Raw genomic sequence first — 21477 nt, 5'->3', positions numbered from 1 at the left:
TCTTCCTCCCCCTCTTCCTCCTCCCCCTTCTGCTGGGCAGCCTCCTCCCAGCAATGCCTGGCTAGTCGGCCTCCATGTCCTCCTCCTCAAAAAGGTCTCCTCGCTGCTGTGCCAGATTGTGGCGCACAACACCACAATGCAGGACGATATCAGGGCTATATTGTAGTGCCCTGCTAGAGCGGTCCAGGTACCTTAATCGCCTTTTGAGGAGCCCTATGCACCGCTCCACTATTGAACGGGTGGCAACATGGACCTGATTATATCGAGTCTCAGTCATAGGCCTCCATGCAGGCATCATCAACCAAGTCCAAAGTGGGTACCCCATGTCCCCCATGAGCCACCCCTGTACCCTGGGCTCCTCTTCAAAGGCCCCTGGGACATCAGAGCTCCTCAATTTGAAGCTATCATGCACACTGCCGGGGTGTCTGGCGCAGATGTGCATGATGTTCAGCTGATGGTCACACACCAACTGCATGTTTATTGAGTGGAAGCCCTTTCTGTTCATGAATCTTCCTGGATTCTTCACCAGGGCCTTGAGGGCGACGTGGGTGCAGTCTATAGCCCCCTGCACATTTGGCATCCCTGCGATGGCCACAAATCCTGCAACCCAGGCTTCCTGTTGGGCCTGGTCCAGTTCAAATTTACTGTACTGGCCAGCCTGGGCATACAGGGCATCCGTGACCTCCTTGTGGATAGATGGTGAGAAATGCCACAAAGGTCTCCACTGGCGGTGTGGAAGGACCCGGTGACGTGAAAGTTTAAGGCGGCCATCACCTTCACAGCCACTGGGTGTGGGTGCCCCCACTGCCGCCCCCCCCCCCCTCCACCCCCCCAACACCCCCCGCCCGCAAGGTGCCAGGTCCTGCAACAAATAGCACAGGTGTCGCACTGTCTCCTTTCAGAGCTGGAGCCGTCGGCGGCATGAGATGTCTGACAGTTGCGCGAAGGACACTTGCGTGCGGAACTGCCGGGGTCCCCCCGCTCCCTTCTTCTCCTGCCCCCTCCCCACGTCCCCCGCTCCACCTCCCTTCGGGGTGAATGGCAGCCACGTCGTGCTTCTGGCGGCCGTTTCCCTCTACTCCTGTGAGTGGTAAGGCCCAGGCCTCCGCTGCCCGCAATTCACCTTCCTACTCCTCCTCCTCAGCTGCAGTAGCCACCAAAAGAACAGCAAAATTCATGGGCTTATTGAAAAAGCCATCTTGTCAATCTGAAGTGGGAGGAAGGTGGAATTTGGAGAAGGGGAGAGACAGATGGAGAGGTTAAAGAACTCTGCTCGTCCCCTCTGAGCAGCACGGAGCAGTTTGAATGCAGAGACTTACCTCCTCACTTACATTTACTGACCAAGCGCCTGTATCGGAATTTTATAGAGGAGGTGTTTTCCTGACTGATCCGGCTGCAGTGAACTAGGCCGTTAAGGCAGGTGAGCTGGGACAATTGGGAGTGAAGCTTGCTAATTGCACGTTTCGTCCATTCTGGACAGGGTCCTGATCGCGCTGAATTTTTTTTCTTGGCAAAATGGGAATGAGCGTGAAAAAAGGCACCATTCCTGCTCGTCACATCACGCCCAATTTTATGACATTTTCCCGCTGCAAAACGGGCACGATGTTGTTGTAAAATTCTGCCCCATGAGTTTTGCTTATGGATATGCTCTTCGTAGATGCAGAGTTAATGAACCAAAAACACAAGATCTCGGGTGTTCAGCCGCCCTCCTCTCCAGCGCAAAGTCACTTCCGATTTCTGCTCCCGCTACTGGACTGATTCGCCATAACAGAAGACTCTGCCAATGGTATCTAAAGTATCCAACACAACTGTAAAAAGTTCTCTGTCAAATATCCCAACTTCAAGATTGCATCTAATTCTGGGCATGACACTTTAGAAAGGACACAAAGACTTTGGAAAGCAAATAGGCAAGATTGATTAGAATGCTTCCAGGAATGAGGCATTGCAGTTACGTGGATAGACTAGAGTAGTTAGTGTGTTCTCCTTTGACTAGAGAAGGCTAAGAGGAGATTTAATCGAGATGCTTAAAGTGGGAGTTTTTAAAAAAGATAAACTGTTTTCAGTGGCTGATGGCTTGATCACCAAAGGTTACATTCAGCTGATTGACAAAAGAACCATAAGTAGCAGGAAAAAAAACTATTTTATGCAATTTTGTCATTTAATGTGCTGCTTGACAGGCTGCTAGATAATAATTCAATAGTAATCTTCAAAGGTGATTTGGATAGACACTTAAAGGAGACAAAATTGCAGAAATCTGTGGAAAAGAAGGGAAATTCGACTAACTGGAATACTCTTCGAAAGAGAAAGAGGAATCCCGATGGGCTGAATGGCCTCCTTCTGTACTGTGCTAATTCCATAATAGATTCTCTGCAGATGAACTGCAACAATAGAGCATCAGCAAATGCTTAAAGTTACTGGAAATTGCAAGTAAACAGAAGAGTTATTAAACATTGACTAAAGCCAGCCCACTGTTCATGGCACTATAATTGTTTCTGACTTTTGGACTCTTGCAGGTCAGGCCAACTTCCCATTGAGCAACATGTATATTTACTTGGAATCATTGCCTGCTACAAGTGCTTGTCAGTCAACCCTATCAATAATTGGGGAAGGGTGCTTTTGAACTAACTGTGTTATCTAACAATACAGTGCTTTCCTTTGGCGCATTAGAGGCATGAGCTGTCTGCCTCAATGATGCAGCTCACTTCACGCTGTCCTGATTCTTCAATCCAAAGATAATGCGCGCCAAAGCATTGAATAGTTGAACAATCATGAGATTAATCAAATAATGCCAGCACTGTTGTGCAATCCAGACTAGTTGTATTACCCAAGCGTGTCAACATAGTTTTTATCTTCCTGCTATGTACTTTGGACATAAATCTTTGATTTCAATTCTGCATGTCGTTTGTGATTTTTTTTTGATTAGACAACCTTTCTGTCTTCTAACAGACCCTTTGCCTGATTTTCACTGTTTCCCAGCAAGAGAAAATGCAATTAGCAAGGGAGACCAAACTCAAGCTTTTGTGTCCCCCAAGGGTTTCCTGGTCTGCCTTGCTGGAAAGCTTGTGCCTAGATTAGGCGTGATAGCATTTAACTGGCCACAAGTGTGTTTCCCAGTCTCCACCCTGGGCAGATGCTCAACAAGAAATATGTCCAGAAAAACCAGGCCTTGGGTCTTGCTGCTAACCCTACTGCAATTAAATGCGTACGGCCATACTAGTCTGAAAACACCCGATCTCGTCTACTCTCATGTGCTAAGTAGACTCAGGCCTGGTTAGTACTTGGATGAGAGACTGCCTGGGAACGCCAGGTGAAGTAGGTTTTTAAAGACAGCACGGTGGCACAATGGTTAGCACTGCTGCCTCACATCAGTTCAATTCCGGCCTTGGGTCACTGTCTGTGTGGAGTTTGCACATTCTCCCCGTGTCTGCGTGGGTTTCCTCCGGGTGCTCTGGTTTCCTCCCACAGTCCAAAGATGTGCGGGTTAGGTTGATTGGCCATGATAAATTGATCCTACTGTTGGGGGATTAGCAGGGTAAATATATGGAGTTGCGGGAGTAGAGCCTGGGTAGGATTGTGGTTGGTGCAGACTCAATGGGCCGAATGGCCTCCTTCTGCACTGTAGGGATTCTATGATAAATGACGCGAGCAGGATCTGGGCACTCACTGCGGGAGCCAGGTGAACGAATAGCAGTGTTTTCAGCACCTCAGGTGGGGGATTTGGGCCGGGGCCTTTTGGCAGCTTTATTTGGACAGCAGTTGGCCATTTTTACTGGAGCAGTGGTTGCATCGCCTCCATTATGCCCTGCCTTAAAAATTGGATCACAGCAAAATTGAATGATTGGGAAATGGGAGAAGGAAATCAAAATCACCTTCCTGTTAATGGACGGGTGGTGAGAGGAGAAATCAGGGCTGGAATTTTACCGCCCACCCTGGAATCGGGGCAGGCGAGGCTCGCAGAACGGCATTCTCCGTTGGCCTCGGGCGGGATCTTACAAGCCTTGGGCGGGTGAGGCGGTAAAATTCCAGCACAGGTCTGTTTAAATTAAACCCCACCTGTCCATGAGAGAAGTTAGAGGCTGTGAAGCGTGCATACATTTGGGATTGGCCTGTTTTCCCCTACGGTCTCTGTGGGAGAGTTTCATTTCAAATCTGGCCGGTGGAAGATTGCCTGCAGCTTTTCTTAATTCTTTCTGAACTTTGCAAGCTGAGCAGCTGCCATGAGCCTCTCAGTGACTGCTTGCCTTTTACAAGTCCCAGTGGTGGTAGCTCTGCTTGTTGCAAGGATTACCGGGATCACTGTGGCAGTGCTCACATTAAAACTGCTCTGATTAATAGCCTCCTGAAAAGTTTCTGCAGCATCAGTGGATCAAATGATCACGGCGAGCAGTAAATTAAGTCTTTTGTCATTACCAGCAGGAAGCTTATGTAACCGGCTTGACAATCTGTCTTGCTTCAGATCAGAGGAAACACTTTTTTTTAAATGAAATCTCAACTAAACAATGCTGCAGGAGTTTTGAAATGAACATCCCGTTACTGACTCTCTGGGGCAAGTTATTGTTGCTGCTGCTTGGAGTGCAAAGTTAATTGATCCGGCTTGAAGTTCAAGAAGCCCTTTTGAACTCTAATTGCTCAGGTTAGGGGCGAGCTGCAGCTCCTGTCCCATCGATGAATGGCAGATTCCTGGAACAGCCTCTAGGTACGCAGGCCAGCTACAAAATAAGCAGGGCCTCTCCTGAAGAATAAGCAATCTCAGATCGTGGTGGCAGGGTGTTTAGAGTGTGATGCGATAAGGGGTGGTGCCTCTGCATCATTCAAACCCCCTCATACGACTATTTGACAGCACCCTGCGACAAAACGAGCAAGGGCCTCTGTTCATTAAATCCTATCACAACAGAACCCTTCAACAATGGATTGACTAATGACTGAAGGCAAGTGAAAGGTTGCAGCAGGGTTTTGTCTTCAGTTGTGATAAGATAGTGCTCCGTAAAGACAGCGCAGTACCTGCTGTGCACAGGCCCTCCACTGTAAAATACACCATGCATAGGGCCTTCTACTCAAGCTAAATCTGTGTAATTCCCATTACATAGGTGTCAAGGAGAACATGCTAACATAATCATTTGTTTGTGATGGTTCTTGCTGAACTGATTCTCTTGCAGCGGAAGACACACATTGGGTGGGATTTTCCGGCTGCGCTTACCCCATAAGCAGAGAATCACGCCCAAGGTCAACTGACCTTTGCATGGTCGGCCCCACCCCACTCACAACGATTCCAATGGCGGGCGGGACAGGAAACTTCCCTCCATTGTCTCTGGCCCATTACAGCTCTCAAGTACAATTTGATCAACAATTACTTTTCTGAGATTCCCCTAACCAATCTTGAAACAGCTTCCGCTCAGTCTGAAAGCTCATGTAATGCAAGTACTTTGCTCCACTTTCCGGCAATGAGCCAGAACTCCAGCTTGCTTCGAGCTCACATTTGATGTATAATTGCAATTAAAGGTGTCAGCTGCGGCTCAGTTGGGAGCACCCTTGTCTCTGAGTCACTAGGTTTGGGGTTCAAATCTCACTTCAGGATGTGATGACAAAATTAAAGGCTGACCCTCTGGTGCAGGGCTCTGTTGGAGGTGCCATCTTTTAAATGATCCCTGTGTGCCTTCTCAGGTGAATGTACAGGATTCCACAGCTCTATTTTGAAGACAAGCCAAAGACGTTATCACTGGTGTTTTGTCCAATTTTTATCCTTCAATCGCCATTACAAATACAGATTTTCTGGCTATTATCACCTTGATTGTGGGACTTACTGTGTCTAAGTTGGTCATCACATTTCTTACTTTGCGACAGTAACTACATTTCAAAACCACTTATCAGCTGTGAAGTGCTTTGAGATGTCAAATAATTGTGAAAAGTGCTATAAATGCAAGTCTGTCTTTCATTTTTGCTTCTTTTAAATAAATCTGATAAAGGGACTCCTGAAATCTCAAAAGCGTTTTATGACATATACTTGACATATCGGATCATATACTTGCGAAAGTTGAGTAGTGCATTGCTATTTGATCTACTGCTTAACCATTGTCTCCGATGAAGCATATTCATACATAAACATGAGTATTCTCGCCTGGCCTGCAGTGCCAGTCCCTCAGCATGTTCGGATGTCTTGTTTTTACACTTTTTTTAAGAAGTCAGAGAAATACATGGCAGCATCTCAAACTATTTCCAGTGGGAACGGTAACACCCTTGACTGTTGTACTTGGCCCATTATCCTCGATGCTGCATGTATGAGGCAAGATTTAAATTCACGAGAAGCACAAGATTGCCCAAGCAGGGTGGAAGAGAGGGGAGAAATCTAGAAAGAGGCATTTCTTTCAATGACCCTTACTCAGTAGGATCGGTAAATCTCCAGGGTAGGCTTGGAATCTCCAGAAACGGATGGGGGCTTTGTTTGAAAAAGAGGTTTTTACATTTTCTCAGACAGCTTCTGTTTATTAGATACAAAGGTATTAAAACATAGGAAAATAGGAGCTGGAGTGGGCCACTCAACCCTTTGAGTCTGTTCTGCCATTCATCATCATCCTCCAACTCAGTAACTTGTTCTCGCTTTCCCCACCTATATCCTTTGATCACTATATCTGCAAGAGCTATGGCTAACTCCTTCTTGAAAACACACAACATTTTGGTCTCTACTTCTTTCTGTGGTTGCGAATTCCAGAGGCTTGCGACTCTCTAGCTGAAGAAATGTCTCCTCATCTCAGTCCTGAATGGTTTACCCTGTATCCTTAGACTGTGACTCCTGGTTCTGAACTCCCCGCCATCGGGAATATATTTCCTGCATCGACCTTATCTAGCCCTGTTAGAATTTTATAAGTTTCTATGAGATTCCACTGAAGATATGAAAAAGGCCATTTGATGGTCAGTCAAGGATCATCCAATTTTGTAATGAAGAGCCGTTTTCCTTTTTAATTAATCATGATGAAGATCATGCATCATGTGGATGGGTGTGATGGATTACCATTAGCAGGAGTGTGGAGACAGAAGTCATGTGACAAAAACCTCCTGGAAATATATTCAGTCAGACTAGCTAACCCTAACCCAGTGCTACTGGGAAATTCCGTGTCAGTAATTGATAATATTTTGTTGATTGTTTATGAAGAATACTGGGTATTGATATTGTTTGTCAGCGGTACAATCAGTTAGGTCCAGATTTTCATCTCCAGGTCGGGTGCACAATGTCAGGAGATTTTCCAGCTTGCCGAGACCAACCTTTAAATACGTCTGCCTGGACTTGGATTTTTAGTTGGGGAGGGGGAGCAGAAATAGGAGTGGGGGCAAGCAACCTTGGAATAAAGATTCCTTGGTTGTCGGGTGCAGAAGCGGGCTGGGCACAAGGCGTGTCTCAGTGCTCTGGCGCTGTTTAAATAAATAGAGATAATAGTTAGACAAAAAACACCCCTCCATCCCTCCCCACACACACTCTCTATGTCCCATCTATTGCCTTCTGCCCATCCCATGACCACTCACACCTCCTATGCCAATTTAGTGGTAACCCATGTTCCACACAACACTACCCTTTGCCTTAATCCTTCCATGCCAACTTCATCTAGTATCCTTGGACACCTCCTGGACAGCTTTGACACTTCTTCAACAGCTGGACATTTCTTTGACAGCTTGAGAGTTGCTTGACAGCTGGAAAGTTCCAATGAGTTTGTGCTTAAAAGATAAATAACGTTTAATTCTAACAATCCCAAAGGATGCCTCGCTTCTTCCATAGGTGTCCTGGGATTCTATCAAAAAGGATACCTGTGTTAAGACCCACGCCAGAAACTCCAGTGTGTTTTGTGAAATTAGGCTAAAGCCTAAGTTTTACATTTGATTTTGGCATGGGTGAGCATAAGGTGTTTCACTCCAAGTGTGATTCAAATGACCCACTATGAAGCTTTTATCAAACAAAGTTTATTTAAGGACACAGTTAGAATATAACAAAAAGAAATAGTATAACGTTTACTAATTACAAGATTTAAACATGACACAGTATATTTCTTTTGTTGCTATATCTCTGTTGTTCCAATTTAAAGCAACATCCCACAAACATACACCCTTCTTCAGACTTAGTTAGCTCAAAAACAAGTATGCTCCCGTGAAGCTGGATTTTCAGCTTTTTAACACTTCTGGACAGAGATCCAGGCAGCAGTTTTCAGAGAAGGATATATCCTCAAAACAGCAAAACCCCAGAAAAGTAAACTTAATCCCTGGCAGCTTACAGTTTCCATCTTCAGAGTGTGGTAAAGAGAGACTCTTTACTCAAAGGCAGTATCTAAGCTTGAATATTCTGTGAAAAAGCCCAGTTTCCCCCTCACATGACCACACCTGCCAATCATCCCAATGAAGTCTCACTCTGCAAGATCCCAAGGGAAAACTGCAGAACAGCATTAGTTCAGATTAAAATCAACATTCTAGCCATTGGAAACTATTAGTTTCCTGCAGCAACGCTGCATGCCAGTGGACACTACTGCTCTGAGTTCATAAAAAACTGCTACAACAGATCCTGCACAAAAACATGGCTCAGATACATTTCTTAATGGCACAGTATCGTCACCGATGTGATCTATGGATAAATAAACAGCCCACTTAGCTGTTCGGCAATGATTGCAGAACATGATCTCCATCCTGTGCATTATCCAATTATATCAAATGATTGTGATATGATAAGACTATCTAGCTTCCTAATCCAATTAGCCCTCACCTTTCCAAAAAGATGCATCACTTATAGTTAATAACATAATTCCTCTCAGATGATTGTCTGTTTCCTTTTTCTAAATCTGTTTCAATGTTCCGTTCTTGTATCCCTTTCCAGTATGCATTAACAGTTTATTTGATAAATTAATCATGGGTTTGTTCATTAAATTTTATCTTGAGTTGCTAATTCATTTGGTTTCATGACCTTGAACTTGAACTCCTTTAGCAAGTCTTACTTGACCTCTTCATATGTAAACATATTGCTCATTCAGTTTACATTCCACAGCCCTCCACACGCCCCCCCCTCCCCCCCGCCCCCCCACCCCCCGTCCATAACCTCGAACATTTTCGGATAATAATCTTCAATTGAACCTGCCTTCATGCAAAGTGTCAAAGTGAAGAAAATAGAAAGAAACGTGGCCATTTTGGGAGCTGGTTGCTTGCAAGTATCCCTCTGTCTGCAAATCTCTCTGCGTGTCTGCATGGGCTTCCACCGGGTGCTCTGGTTTCCTCCCATAGTCCAAAGGTGTGTAGGTTAAGTGGATTGACCATGCTAAATTGCCCCTTAGTGTCCCAAAATGTGCAGTTTAGATGGATTAGCCATGGGAAATGTGTGGGGTTAAGGAGTAGGGCCTGGGTAAGATGCTCTGCCGGAGTATCGGTGCAGATTCAATGGCCTGAATGGCCTCTTCTGCTCTGTATGATTCTATGAATTAAACTAACTGCCCTTAAAGGGCCTTAAGGACCAGTTTCAAAACTGCTGTGCCTGGGTAGAAAATAACAGTATGTTTTACATGTTCTAACTCTCTTGGTGTAATGTGTAATCTAGCTAATCATGCCATAAGGGTTTTACAAGTTTACATTTAAAAAGAAGTGAGTGTTGGTTGTGCTGGGATAACTAATATCAGTAAGAAAACCCCAGTCCAACGCTGGCATCTCCACATCATAACTAATATCAAGAGGAACAGCAGCAGAGTTGTAATTTCTCACTGCCTGTCAGGTTCTAATTGGAGGAGTTTATGCCTGATCGCTTTTTCAGAGCAGAAGCTTGGGCAGGAATTGAACAGCACACTTAAATACTTCAGCCTCCTGCTACTGCACTTTGAAGCTTGTGCACAAAGGATGGCTGTGCTGTGAGCAACTGGTATTCCTGAATCTGCATCTTCATGCGGAGAGGTGCAGAACATTCAGCACTTTGGGGAAAATAAAACAAACAAGAAACCTGACTTTTCTTCAGCCAAACAAATTAAACCAAATGCCGTATGGGGACAGTGTGAAGAGTTTTTCATTCCTGCTCTTGGCCTATGAAGAATACTTGCACATGTTTTAGTTATTAGTTCAGGCCGCTAGGAGCTATAAATCATCGCTTGCTGGCCCTATAATCCGCATTCTGCAAGAATCCTCGTAAGATCATCCTCCAGTCTGCTGTGACTATCATGTCCCTGGTTTTCTGTGCACAGACAGAGGGGAAGGGCCACTGTGGAGCATTGCTTTTCCTTCTTCAACTGTCGGCCAATTACTTTCAAATCCCTGGAATAAAATTAAAGTTCAAGTGGGACCCTTCAGCAAATCCTAGCCGGCCTGGTATCTTTTTGCCACATTATGTAGTTTCTTTTCTTTTTCTTTTCAACCCCAGCGTGTAGGGCAGATTAATAAGGAATTACTTCAGCGCAGAATAACAACTGACGGGGCTGTGCAGATGTGAGCCTTGGACTGTGTAGAGTGCTGCAAAGGCGAGCCCACATGGGTAACGTTTGTTGACATTGCTTTGCAATGTGTGTGTCTAGCACTTGATAGTATCTAGTACGCACTTGACATTGGTTGACAATCATAGCGAACTAAAAGAAATCAACACAACATATGTTATTTGTTTATCCAGCTGTCTGCAACAGGCCACGTCACCATATTCAAGCTAAGCTATTGAAAAATACACATATATGGTCCTGAATCTTGCGCTCCTCTCCCACACCCCTCGGCTGAGTTTTGAGGTGGGAGGAGCATGAAATGGCATTGAGGGCATTTCCCTCTGGGATCCCACCCGCCCGAATCTGGATATGATTTTACTGCGGGGTGGGCCGGGCCTCAGATGGGAAGTCCACCCTTAAGTGGCCACTTAACGTCCTTGTCAGGCTATCTCAAGGTGGGAATCAGAAATATTCACTGGCCTTGATCTCAGGTGGGGGGATGCCTCCATCAGAAGACCCCCTCTGACTGGGGTGTCCTCCCCTCACAGAGTGGGCACCACTGGATCTCCCTCTTATCTCCCCCCCACCCCCCAGCCTATTCCTGGATTACTCACTCGTGCCCCGCTCGCCTCCGAGAATCCCAGGGTGTCCTCTACCCTCTCCAGAACCCCTGCCACTTACCTCATATCCGCACCCTACACTTAACCCCAGGCACAGTGCTGGAGTGTCTCTTCCAGCCATTTGGCCGACAGCTCTCCAAGGCGATACTGCCTTCCAAATGTGGATGGAAATCCTCCCTGCTGCCAGTCGAATGCCCATTGGAGTGTAAATTGGCAGTAGGCCAGTTAGAGCTGGCGGAAAACTCTGGATGGCAGCAGTCGAGCCTCGACCATCCCAAAATTCCAGGCTAGGGGGGGTTGTGTTCCGTCAGTATGAAGTACAATCCCTCCCACCGCCCTTCAAGAGCACAAGGGTCTTGTATGGTCTTGTGTCATCCTCCCATTCCTCATCATAGAAGAATCATAGAAACCCTACAGTACAGAAAGAGGCCATTCGGCCCATCGAGTCTGCACCGACCACAATCCCACCCAGGCCCTACCCCCATATCCCTACATATTTACCCACTAATCCCTCTAACCTACGCATCTCAGGACACTAAGGGCAATTTTTAGCATGGCAATCAACCTAACCCGCACATCTTCGGACTGTGGGATGAAACCGGAGCACCCGGAGGAAACCCATGCAGACACGAGGAGAATGTGCAAACTCCACACAGGCAGTGACCCAAGCCAGGAATCGAACCCAGGTTCCTGGAGCTGTGAAGCAGCAGTGCTAACCACTGTGCTACCGTGCCACCCGTCTAGGGGATTACCATCAGGATGTCCATGACTCATTCTCTTGATGTCTCTCATAGTGTGGAGTAGCACTGCATTTACTTATATTTCGGTGGAGTCCTCAGAGAACTCCCAGAATAAAGATAGTAAGAAGTCTCACAACACCAGGTTAAAGTCCAACAGGTTTATTTGTAGCACGAGTTTTCAGAGCGCTGCTCCTTCATCAGGTGAGTGGAGAGGTAGGTTTCACAAACACGGCATATATAGACAAAGACACAATTGCAAGATATTGCTTGGAATGTGAATCTTTTCAGGGAATCAAGTCTTTGCAGGTACAGACAGTGCAAGTGGAGAGAGGGATAATCACAGGTTAAAAAGAGGTGTGAATCATCTCAAGCCAGGACAATTAGTAGGATTTTGCAAACCCAGCCCAAATGGTGGAGGTTACATGTAGTATGACATGAACCCAAGATCCCAGTGTTGAGCAGGTTGTACATAGACGCGCAGAATTTTGGTTGAGGCTCATGCGTGTGGAACTTGGCTATCAGTTTCTGCTCGGCAATTCTGCATTGTCATGTGTCTTGAAGGCTACCTTGGAGAACCCTTGCCCAAAGATTGGAGGCTGAATGCCATTGACTGCTGAAGTTTTCCCCGACAGGAAGGGAGCACTCGTGCCTGCCGATTGTCACACGGTGTCTGTTCATCCGCTGTTGTAGCATCTGCATGGACTCGCTGATGTACCGTGCCTTGGGACATCCTTTCCTGCAGCATATGTGGTAGACAACATTGGCCAAGTTGCATCAGTGTGTACCGTATACCTGGTGGCTGGATAAACATTGTTCAAGTGTTGGTGAAGTCCAGAAAGTCCTCTTCACAGCTCCACCTGCTAGTGAACATGAAATGATGTATGCCCCTTTAAGAGGTGCTTGAAGTTAACATCAATATTGGCCAGGATCCTTTGATCTTGTACGCTGCGCTACTGCTGCCAATGAGAAGGGAGAATTTGGCACTCAGCTAAATCTCCATTCACTGCAGTGGGACTGGAGAATCCCAGCCGCGGACGAGATCAGGGAATTCCGGCCGTAGGCCAGGTCAGAGAATTCCAGCTATTGTCTTTACTCCTAATCTGAACTGGTGTTTGTTGGGCGAGGGCAATAATTGAAATGCCAGCCCCCAAAATGTTCAGCCCCTTTGATGAGTGCTACCTGGCATTTTGGTGGCAATTAGCTATTTAATGAGCTGGTAGGCAATTGTTCTTAGCTCAGGCTACAACTCTTTTACTAAGGTGACATCTTGGGCTGCACACTGGCCAAACTGGCATTGAAGGTTAAGACACTACCGTGGCCATCTTAGAGGCTCTTTACAGTGCAAATTATCAGTGAATATCAGACCGAGAAGAAATTTAAATTGTGGAATTTTTAATGCGAGTTAATTTCACCCCATAAAGATAAAGACAATGGAGGCGATTCTCCCCCAAAAAAACCAAGTGCCCAACGTGCGGGAAAACATGAGATTTTCCCGCCTGTTTTTTAGGCGTACTTAATTTTACAAATCTCTGGCATAGAGTGCCTCAGGGAGATTCACGCTGGTAAGTGATGTGGGGAGGGGTTTCATCCGGCTGGAGAGGATCTATCAGTGGGGAGATCGGCACATGCGCACTGCCCCCCCCTCCCCCCCATGACGGCTTCCTGATCGCTGGCCTTCTGATTTCTTCCCAAACCCCCTACCCCTGAGTACCAGCATCGCAAGCTCCACCCCCAGTCTCCGGTTTTCCAATGCCTCCCCACCCCCCCGGCAGTCACTGGCCTACCCAACTTCCCGCACGCCCGATCGCCGGCTGGCACTGCCAAGCACCCCCCCGCCCCTGAACTCCTGGGTGAGCCTCAATGACTCCTGTCCCCATCAGCGGGATGATCATGCCATCAAGGGGGAACCAACTTTAATCCCTGCTGGTGGGAACCTCTCCCGGAGACTGCTGTCCTGGGTTTACTAATCAGATTGGAATTGAGATTTCAATGTTGTAATCAGCCTCCTGCTGATTTCCCACGCGAGGCTGATTACGTTGAGAAAAAGGGGCTGGGAGATTCGCAATCGGCCGGACATTGGTGGCGAATTCTGCAACAGGCCCCCCGCTGACGTCTCCTGACCTATTGGCTATTCAAGTAGTTAAGTGGGCTGGGAGAATCACCCCCGACTGTATTTTAGGTCTCAGTGAGAAGAATTTTCTTTGAAATTGTTGAATAAGATCACCACAAATGCCGGAAATGCGATTTGGGATCTTTGCACCCAAAGTTCTGCGCGTCTATTTACAACACATGGGCAATATTTGTATGGAACTGCACTTTTTTGCATGGGGTGGGGACTAGCACAAAGCTAATTTAATGAGCCTCAGAGAGAATTTTGACAGAGGTTTCAGGGAATTAGTGTAAAAAGTCAAAGGAGCATTGATGAGTGTAAAAATGAGAGCAAGTCAATGCAGATAATTGACATTGGGCCAAACTTATTCTGTTGCTTCAATGAAAGCATTCAGAAACTTTCAGGTCCAAAATTGAACATGCTTTGGGAGATTCCTGATTATGATCGCATCTTTATTTAGCAGCAATGAGGATCTAATCTTTTGACCTCTGTTTCAGCAACAGCCTGGACTAACTTGGTCGGCAGTAAATGACACGCTTGTTTACAAAGTTTCTAGTTCTCTTGATTTTTACGAGCATGATGCAGAGAAGTGTCCTTATTTGGGGAATACTGTCTAGATGTATGCAGCTAAGACTAGATGGTTTCAGACCTGGAGATTTTAGCTTCATTTGATGTGAAGTTGGTTTCAGAAGTTCATTGCCATTCCCCCTGAGGCAGGGAGGAGGAAATGGTTTCCAGTTGCTATTGGATATCTAATGGATCTTTCTGGAGAAGGTCTGGTTTGAACAGGTTGGTAATCAGATACTTTGGTCACAAGCTTCCTTACTGGTATGGGTCAGAGCCACTCATGGGAACCATACAATCCCTACAGTGCAGAAGAAGGCCATTCAGCCCATCGGGTCTGCATCGACTCCCTGAAAGAGCATCCTGCCCAGGCCCCCCCCAACTCCGTCAACTCGTGCATTTACCTTTGCTAATCCACTTAATCTATGTTCATCCAGCAGAAGGTACTCTTCAGTTATAGGCAATAAAATGAAACAAAACTTACTCCAACAGGTAAATCAAAGAAAAAGGTTTAATAAAGAAACATCATTACTCCAACACTTGAGGCCTCACCCTGGGCCATTCCAAGCTCCCCCAAAAGGTTCTTATTTATACAGAATCAGCTGGTCAGCTGATCATCACATCATTTTGTCATTGGTTACACAGTTTACTTGGTCAGCTGACCCTTACAGCTTGTTACCATTGATCACATTACGACAGATCCAATGTTACATTGCTTACATTCTAACCACCTGCATATCTTTGGACACAAAGGGACAATTTAGCATGGCCTAACCCGCACATTTCTGGACTGTGGGAGCAAATAAGAGCACCTCAAGGAAACCCACGCAGACACGAGGAGAAGATGCAGACTCCACACAGCCACCCACGGCTGGAATCGAACCAAGGTCCCTGGCGCTGTGAGGTAGCAGAGCTAACCACTCCGCCACTGTGCCACCCATCTGGTAGCTCCCCCCTTTATGCCTTTCCCCAACACAATCTGCACACTTTCCAAGGTGTTATCATTGCTTTTCTTTAGCCAGTCATTAGGGGGTGTTGGAGAAAAGAGTGGGTTTTGTGTTTCTGGTTTGGTCATCATCTTCGGTTTGATGCCTTGCAGCTTTAAGAGTCTGAGTCTAAGTTGGACAGACAAATCACACCGCCTCACATTGTTTTGTGAACATCCTTCAATCCTGCACTAAATTCTTGTTGCTGACATTAATGGTGAACAGTCTGACCAAGGGGACCACAGTCGCACGCTGGGCCATCCTTGAAATTCCATTTATGAAAGAGATGTGTCCCTGTGCGGAGAATGCTGATCCTCTAGAGTATAGACCACTGTTTACAAGGGATGTTGATACTTGGGTGCTGTTCTGTCGGATCACACATCAGATTCTTGTCGCTGATATTGGTGTCAGCCGAGAGGTTGCGCCATTTGCCCTTTTTGTCAAAACCTCCTGAAAGTATTCGCTGAGCTCCTGAAAAGTTTGCATGATTTGATTCATGGGTATTGTAGGTTCTGAAAGTCTTCGTGGATTGACAGTTCCAGGTCAGCTTCAATGCTGCCAAACTCTTGCAGCGTTTTTGCCTCACGGTGCATCTCATGAGGTGGCATATTAGGACTGGGGACTGTTGTACTGACATTGAGTGTACCACTTATTATTCACATTGATGTAGTGAGGATGGTGTCCAAACACTTTGTGTTCTTGATCTGCACATGGGCAGCAATAATCTGCTGAAGAGTACACCAGCAAGCAGTGCGAAGAGTACTTTCTGTCCCTGGTCCACGGAACAATCCTGCTCACACTGGGAGCCTGCAGGGAGGACCACTGTGAATACAATAATACATAGAACATAGAACAGTACAGCACAGAACAGGCCCTTTGGCCCACGATGTTGTGCCGAGCTTTATCTGAAACCAGATAATAATCAGCCTGCAACCCATCACTGAGTGTGTTACCATACCAATGCAGCCCATCACTAGGACATCAGCGACCATGAGAAGCACTTCAGCAATTTGGGAAGAGTATGCTGTTGCCTGAGGAAAACCAAATACAAATTAAGAGCTGCTGCCTTTATCCCCTCTTTCTTTCCCAAGGAAGCTCAAGTGTCAATGTGGGATTGGGAATTCTGTTTCAATTATTTATTTATTCATTCGACATGCCTGGACAACAGCCAAGAAAGATATTTCCTGATGTTATACCAGTAAATTCCTGTCCAGTTACTCTACCGCAACTCCTTGAAATCTTATGCAGTCCATGTGTAATAAGTATGGTGTTGCTCATGTTGCCAAAAAAATGTCTGGTTAAAACGATGATCGTAAGAATTATCTTTCAAAGTTTTTTTTTATTTGAGCCTTTAATCACACATAAAGTATTCTAGAACTGTCTTCAATGACACAGTTGTACAAGTGTAATCAGTGTGATGTTTGAAGAGTAAAGCTGGATTGATAGATGAATAATACTTTAATCGAAACTGATTTTTCATTTAATGGGAGTGTACTGTGTAATCAGCAGAAAAATGTTCTGAACAACACAATATTTGTAGAATTCCATTTATGCTTCACGTTTGGCAATGCAACAATTTATTACCATTTATAGTAAAACTTTACAACATTAAAGAAAATGTTTGGAAGATGTAAAGAGCTCTGTATATGCATTGGAAGTGAAGGAAGTGACTGTTTTATTCCCACACATGTTGTAATTAAGTTCTGGATTTAACTTCACAGGAATTACATACGTATGTTTGTTATTGTACATCATAAAACTTTTTTTTCCTCCCTTTCCCCACCAGGCTATTCATTATATGGAATTCATTCTGAAGGAAATGCAGCCAATTGCTGGCACAGAAGGAGCCTATTATCGCCGCCGGCAACTCATGAGGCAGCTGCCAGTATACGACCAGGATCCCTTTCAGTGCCACGCTTTGTCAGAGAACGAAGTGAAGAGCATGGAGGAGTTTGTCAGGAAGTACAAGAGTGACTCGCTGGGAGTTGGTGAGGTGGCACTGCCTGGCCAGGTGGGTAGTGCCAAAGAGGAAGCTAACCAGAAAGCTGAAGCCACGGGACAATTTACCAATGGCAAGGTGGCAAAGGGAAAACCTCAGGATGACCCTGCATCAACCAATGGAACACTGGCAGAGGCCCAGCCAAAAAACGAATTTGTGAGTAATTAGCGTAGTAAATTGGCTTGAAAAGTAAGGTCAGTCAGCAAAATATGAAAGAAACAAGTATTTGTAGATCCATTTGACTTCCATGCATGTTTTAAATTTTTTCAAAAAAAGTTAGCTTCTTTTGACCCATGTGAAACCAATTATTCCAAGGTACACACCAGGGAAATGTATTCTTGTTGCTGCTTTGAAATGTTTGCACACTTCAGCACAACTACTTGATTCTTAGGATTTGTGCACCCTGGGAGCCTTCAAATGTATTTCTTGGCCAATCCATCTTTTTCTCATTCTCTGTCTATCTCACAATGTCTCTCTCTCCTTTGCTTCTCTTTTTTACTCTCTTTCCCTCCTCCCCACTACTATCTGTTGTAGTCATGACGTTGAGAATTTGCTGTGAGCATCAATGGATAACTGGCTGGTCATCTTTTTTGAGCTTGTGCCTCTTTCATCCCTATCCTGGTTTGGGCCTAGTGAGTGACAAAACAGTCTAATTGAGCTGACCTACATTCAATCATTGAAGAAGAACTAAGTTTCACTTAAGCATTTCATGATGCACTTATAATCACGAGTATAAATATGGCACAGTGGTTAGCATTGCTGCCTCACAGCGCCAGGGACCCAGGTTCAATTCCTCAGGTCACTGTCTGTGTGGAGTTTGCATGTTCTCTCCATGTCTGCATGGGTTTCCGCCAGGTGCCCCGGTTTCCTTCCACAGTCCAAAGATGGGCACGTTAGGTTGATTGGCCACGCTGAATTGACCCTAGTGTCAGGGGGATTAGCAGGCTAGATGTGTGGGATTATGGGAATAGGGCCTGTGTGGGATTGTGGTTGGTACATATTTGATGGGCTGAATGGCCTTCTTCTGTACTGTAGGGATCCTATGATTCTATGATGACAGGTAAATCATTGATTTTCTCCTTAGACAAGTATTAAATTCCAGAACAATAGATTTTGCAGTTGCAGTCTTGAGGATGGGTTACTATAGCGACTTGATTTTGTTCCATTCTCTTTCAGTATTCTTGTCCACTTTTGATTTGGTGAAAGTACATTGTACTCTTTTATTAGTTACAAACTATATTATAACGTCTGAATTTCTTTTAATAAGCACCATATCTGGCAACGGAATTTTGAAGGAAAACAGTAATGGTCATTTGACTGAAATATTACTTGGATTTAACAATACTGAGGTACAACTTTGCAAGGTGGATAAAAACTTATTATACAGTATAGGAACTGACAGCTTTTTGTAAATTGTGCCATTATTAATCCACCATGGCGTTAGGGACCAGATCAGAAACTCCAAAGTATATTATCAAGTTAACCTAGACCCAAAGTTTTTTTGATTTTGGAATTAGTGTGAGCATAAGGTGTTATGCTGCAGGTGTGACTCAAATGACCCACTCAGAAGTTTTTATTAAAACAAGTTTTATTTAACCACACAGTTAAAATATAACAAAAAGAATTAACATAACTTCCACAATTGAAATACTTAAGCCTGACAAGGTATAATTCTTAATTGCAAGCTACCTCTATAGTTCCAATTTAAGCAATAGCCCCACAGACGTAAATCTCTCTTCAGAATCAGTTATCACAAAGCATATAGGTTCATGTGGGTGCTAGACTTCCATCCTTTTAACATCTCTGGACAGAGATACAGAAAGGTAACTGTCTTCTATCTTCCATACAGCAACCTCCAGAGAAAAATCTATCTTCAAACAGCAGAACTTAGGAGGAAGAGACCTATTTTATGGCAGGTCCCAGATTCCAATCTGCCGGGAGAGAATGAGAGAGACAGAGCGCTACGTCTCTCTAAAGATCCCAAGCAGCAACTATGTTTGTTTCTTTCTGTGAACCTAGCCCCGCCCAGTCACATGCGTTTCTTGTCAATCAACCTAATCAAACTCCACTCTGAAAAACCCCAGGGGGAAACATTAAAATAACAACTGCATTAACCCAGATTAAAACAAACACTCCAGGAATTAGAATCAATTATGCTTCTGCAGTATCAACATGTGGGCTGCCAGTAATAGACAAAGTGGCACCGGGTAAATAGAACTGACTTCGAAAGAAATCCTGCACAAGAAACATGACACAAATACATTTCTTAAAGGCACAGTATCGTCACAGTGGTCTCTTGAAGATACTGGGATAGTGGTTCATGGGCACCAGCACTCCAGCACTTTTCTTAAATGGACACTCCTCATGCATTTATCTGAGGCAGTAATGTTAGATGGTTACTTCACCACAGGAAGAACCACAGCTGAACAATGCGCGTTATGCCAAATTCCAGCTTGATGAGTCAGACGGGCATTCAAGGAAACATTGTCACTTACATTTATCATGTACTTAATACACTAATGGAATTATTTCTTTGGAATAGAGCCAGGCTGTGATGTCTCAATGTGGCATCATAGCCTGCCAATGCACACTGTAGGAGGCTGACATGTGAAGGATGGACAAACAGAAATGGGATGGAGTAGCCATATTTTGTACACTAGAAAGTGGATGTGTTCTTCAGGAGATATGGGGAAGGAAAATGGGCCATGCTCCATATGATTTTGTAGATCTTTACAAGCCAGCTTTCATCTCTCTTTGGTATTTAACAATCTGTCTCCTTTCACTTTTGATGCCAATGAGATGACCTTTGAAGTTTTTACGCGTCAACCTGGCTCAAGTCCAAAGGAAAGTTTTGATCTTTGGACCATCACTGTTCTCTTCTGAAGCACCTTTAGTGCAGAGAAGTCAAGCTTTATTTTCACTTTTTTTTGAAGAACCTTTTAATTGGATATTTTCAGTGCAAATTGTGAAAAGAAACTAGTCCTTTCCGGAAGACTTACAAGGAAAGTCTCTTTTTCAATGTCCTCATACCATAAATTTACAAAGTGTGCCAGTGTCATGCTTTTTAACAAGGAAATGCCATTGTCAGCGGTGGGACCAGAAGATCCCGCTGCCTCCCGCCGTGAGAAATATGCCATAGCGAGGCCAGAGAATCCATCCATCATTTATTTTAAAATCAAATGCTTTGACTTTCTGTAGCATTCAGTTTGACTATCCCTTTGGACCCCCTCCCTCTTGAACAAAGAAACAGGAACAGGCAAGGCACGATGGCACAATGCTTAGCACTGCTTCCTCACAGCGCCAGGGTTCGATTCCCAGCTTGGGTGACTGTGCGGAGTCTGCACGTTCTCCCCGTGTCTGCATGAATTTACTCCGGGTGCTCCAGTTTGCTTTCACAGTCCGCAAGACATGTTGGTTATGTGCATTGGCCATGTTAAATTCTCCATCAGTGGACCCCGAACAGGCACCGGAGTGTGGTGACTAGGGGATTTTCACACTAGCTTAATTGCAGTGTTAATGTAAGCCTGCTTGTGACACTAATAAATAAACTTAAAAACTCAGCCCTGTTCCAGCAGTTAATTCCAACATGACCGATCTGTATCTCAACTCCATTCACCCTCCTCAGTTCCAGAACCCTCTCCCCATCAAAACTCTTCCCTCAACCTGTTGTCAATGCCTCCTCCATTAGGGACCTCAACCGAGCAGCCAGGAGGTGTGCAGTCATGTCTTAGTTGCACATCGTACAGAGGCCTGGCTCAGAGGGACAGCCTGCTCACAGCTCTTCAAAGGGATTGTCTGCATCAAGGAACAATGAGTTTCTTATTTCAGAGAGAGGACGTGCTGCTGGTGAAACCTAATCACCGACGACTACAGAGCCTTTCCTAGATGATGGGGTACAAAAAGGACGTTTGACACATGACTATGTAGTAAAGAGAGAGGTTGCCGCATGCGTCACACATGCCTTCCAGTGTATTGTCTGGTAAGCAGCTGCCTGGAGTCAGTGATCTTGCACCAAACTTTCTTTGTGGTAACCTGATGCAATG

The 21477-nt window shown here is 45.1% G+C and overlaps 1 protein-coding gene across 1 annotated transcript in view; it reads left to right on the top strand.

Annotated features, from left to right (window-relative positions):
- lmcd1 (LIM and cysteine-rich domains 1) overlaps positions 1-21477 on the top strand; it is a 68590-nt gene that overhangs the window by 31696 nt on the left and 15417 nt on the right. Inside the window, exon 4 of the mRNA XM_078209407.1 lies at positions 17222-17590. Within this exon, the coding sequence (XP_078065533.1) occupies positions 17222-17590 (369 nt within the window). The remainder of the gene's footprint in view (positions 1-17221; positions 17591-21477) is intronic.

The sequence above is a fragment of the Mustelus asterias genome, chromosome 3 (assembly GCF_964213995.1).
Source record: "Mustelus asterias chromosome 3, sMusAst1.hap1.1, whole genome shotgun sequence".
Lineage (NCBI taxonomy): Eukaryota > Metazoa > Chordata > Chondrichthyes > Carcharhiniformes > Triakidae > Mustelus > Mustelus asterias.
This window is presented reverse-complemented; position numbering and strand designations above follow the sequence as displayed.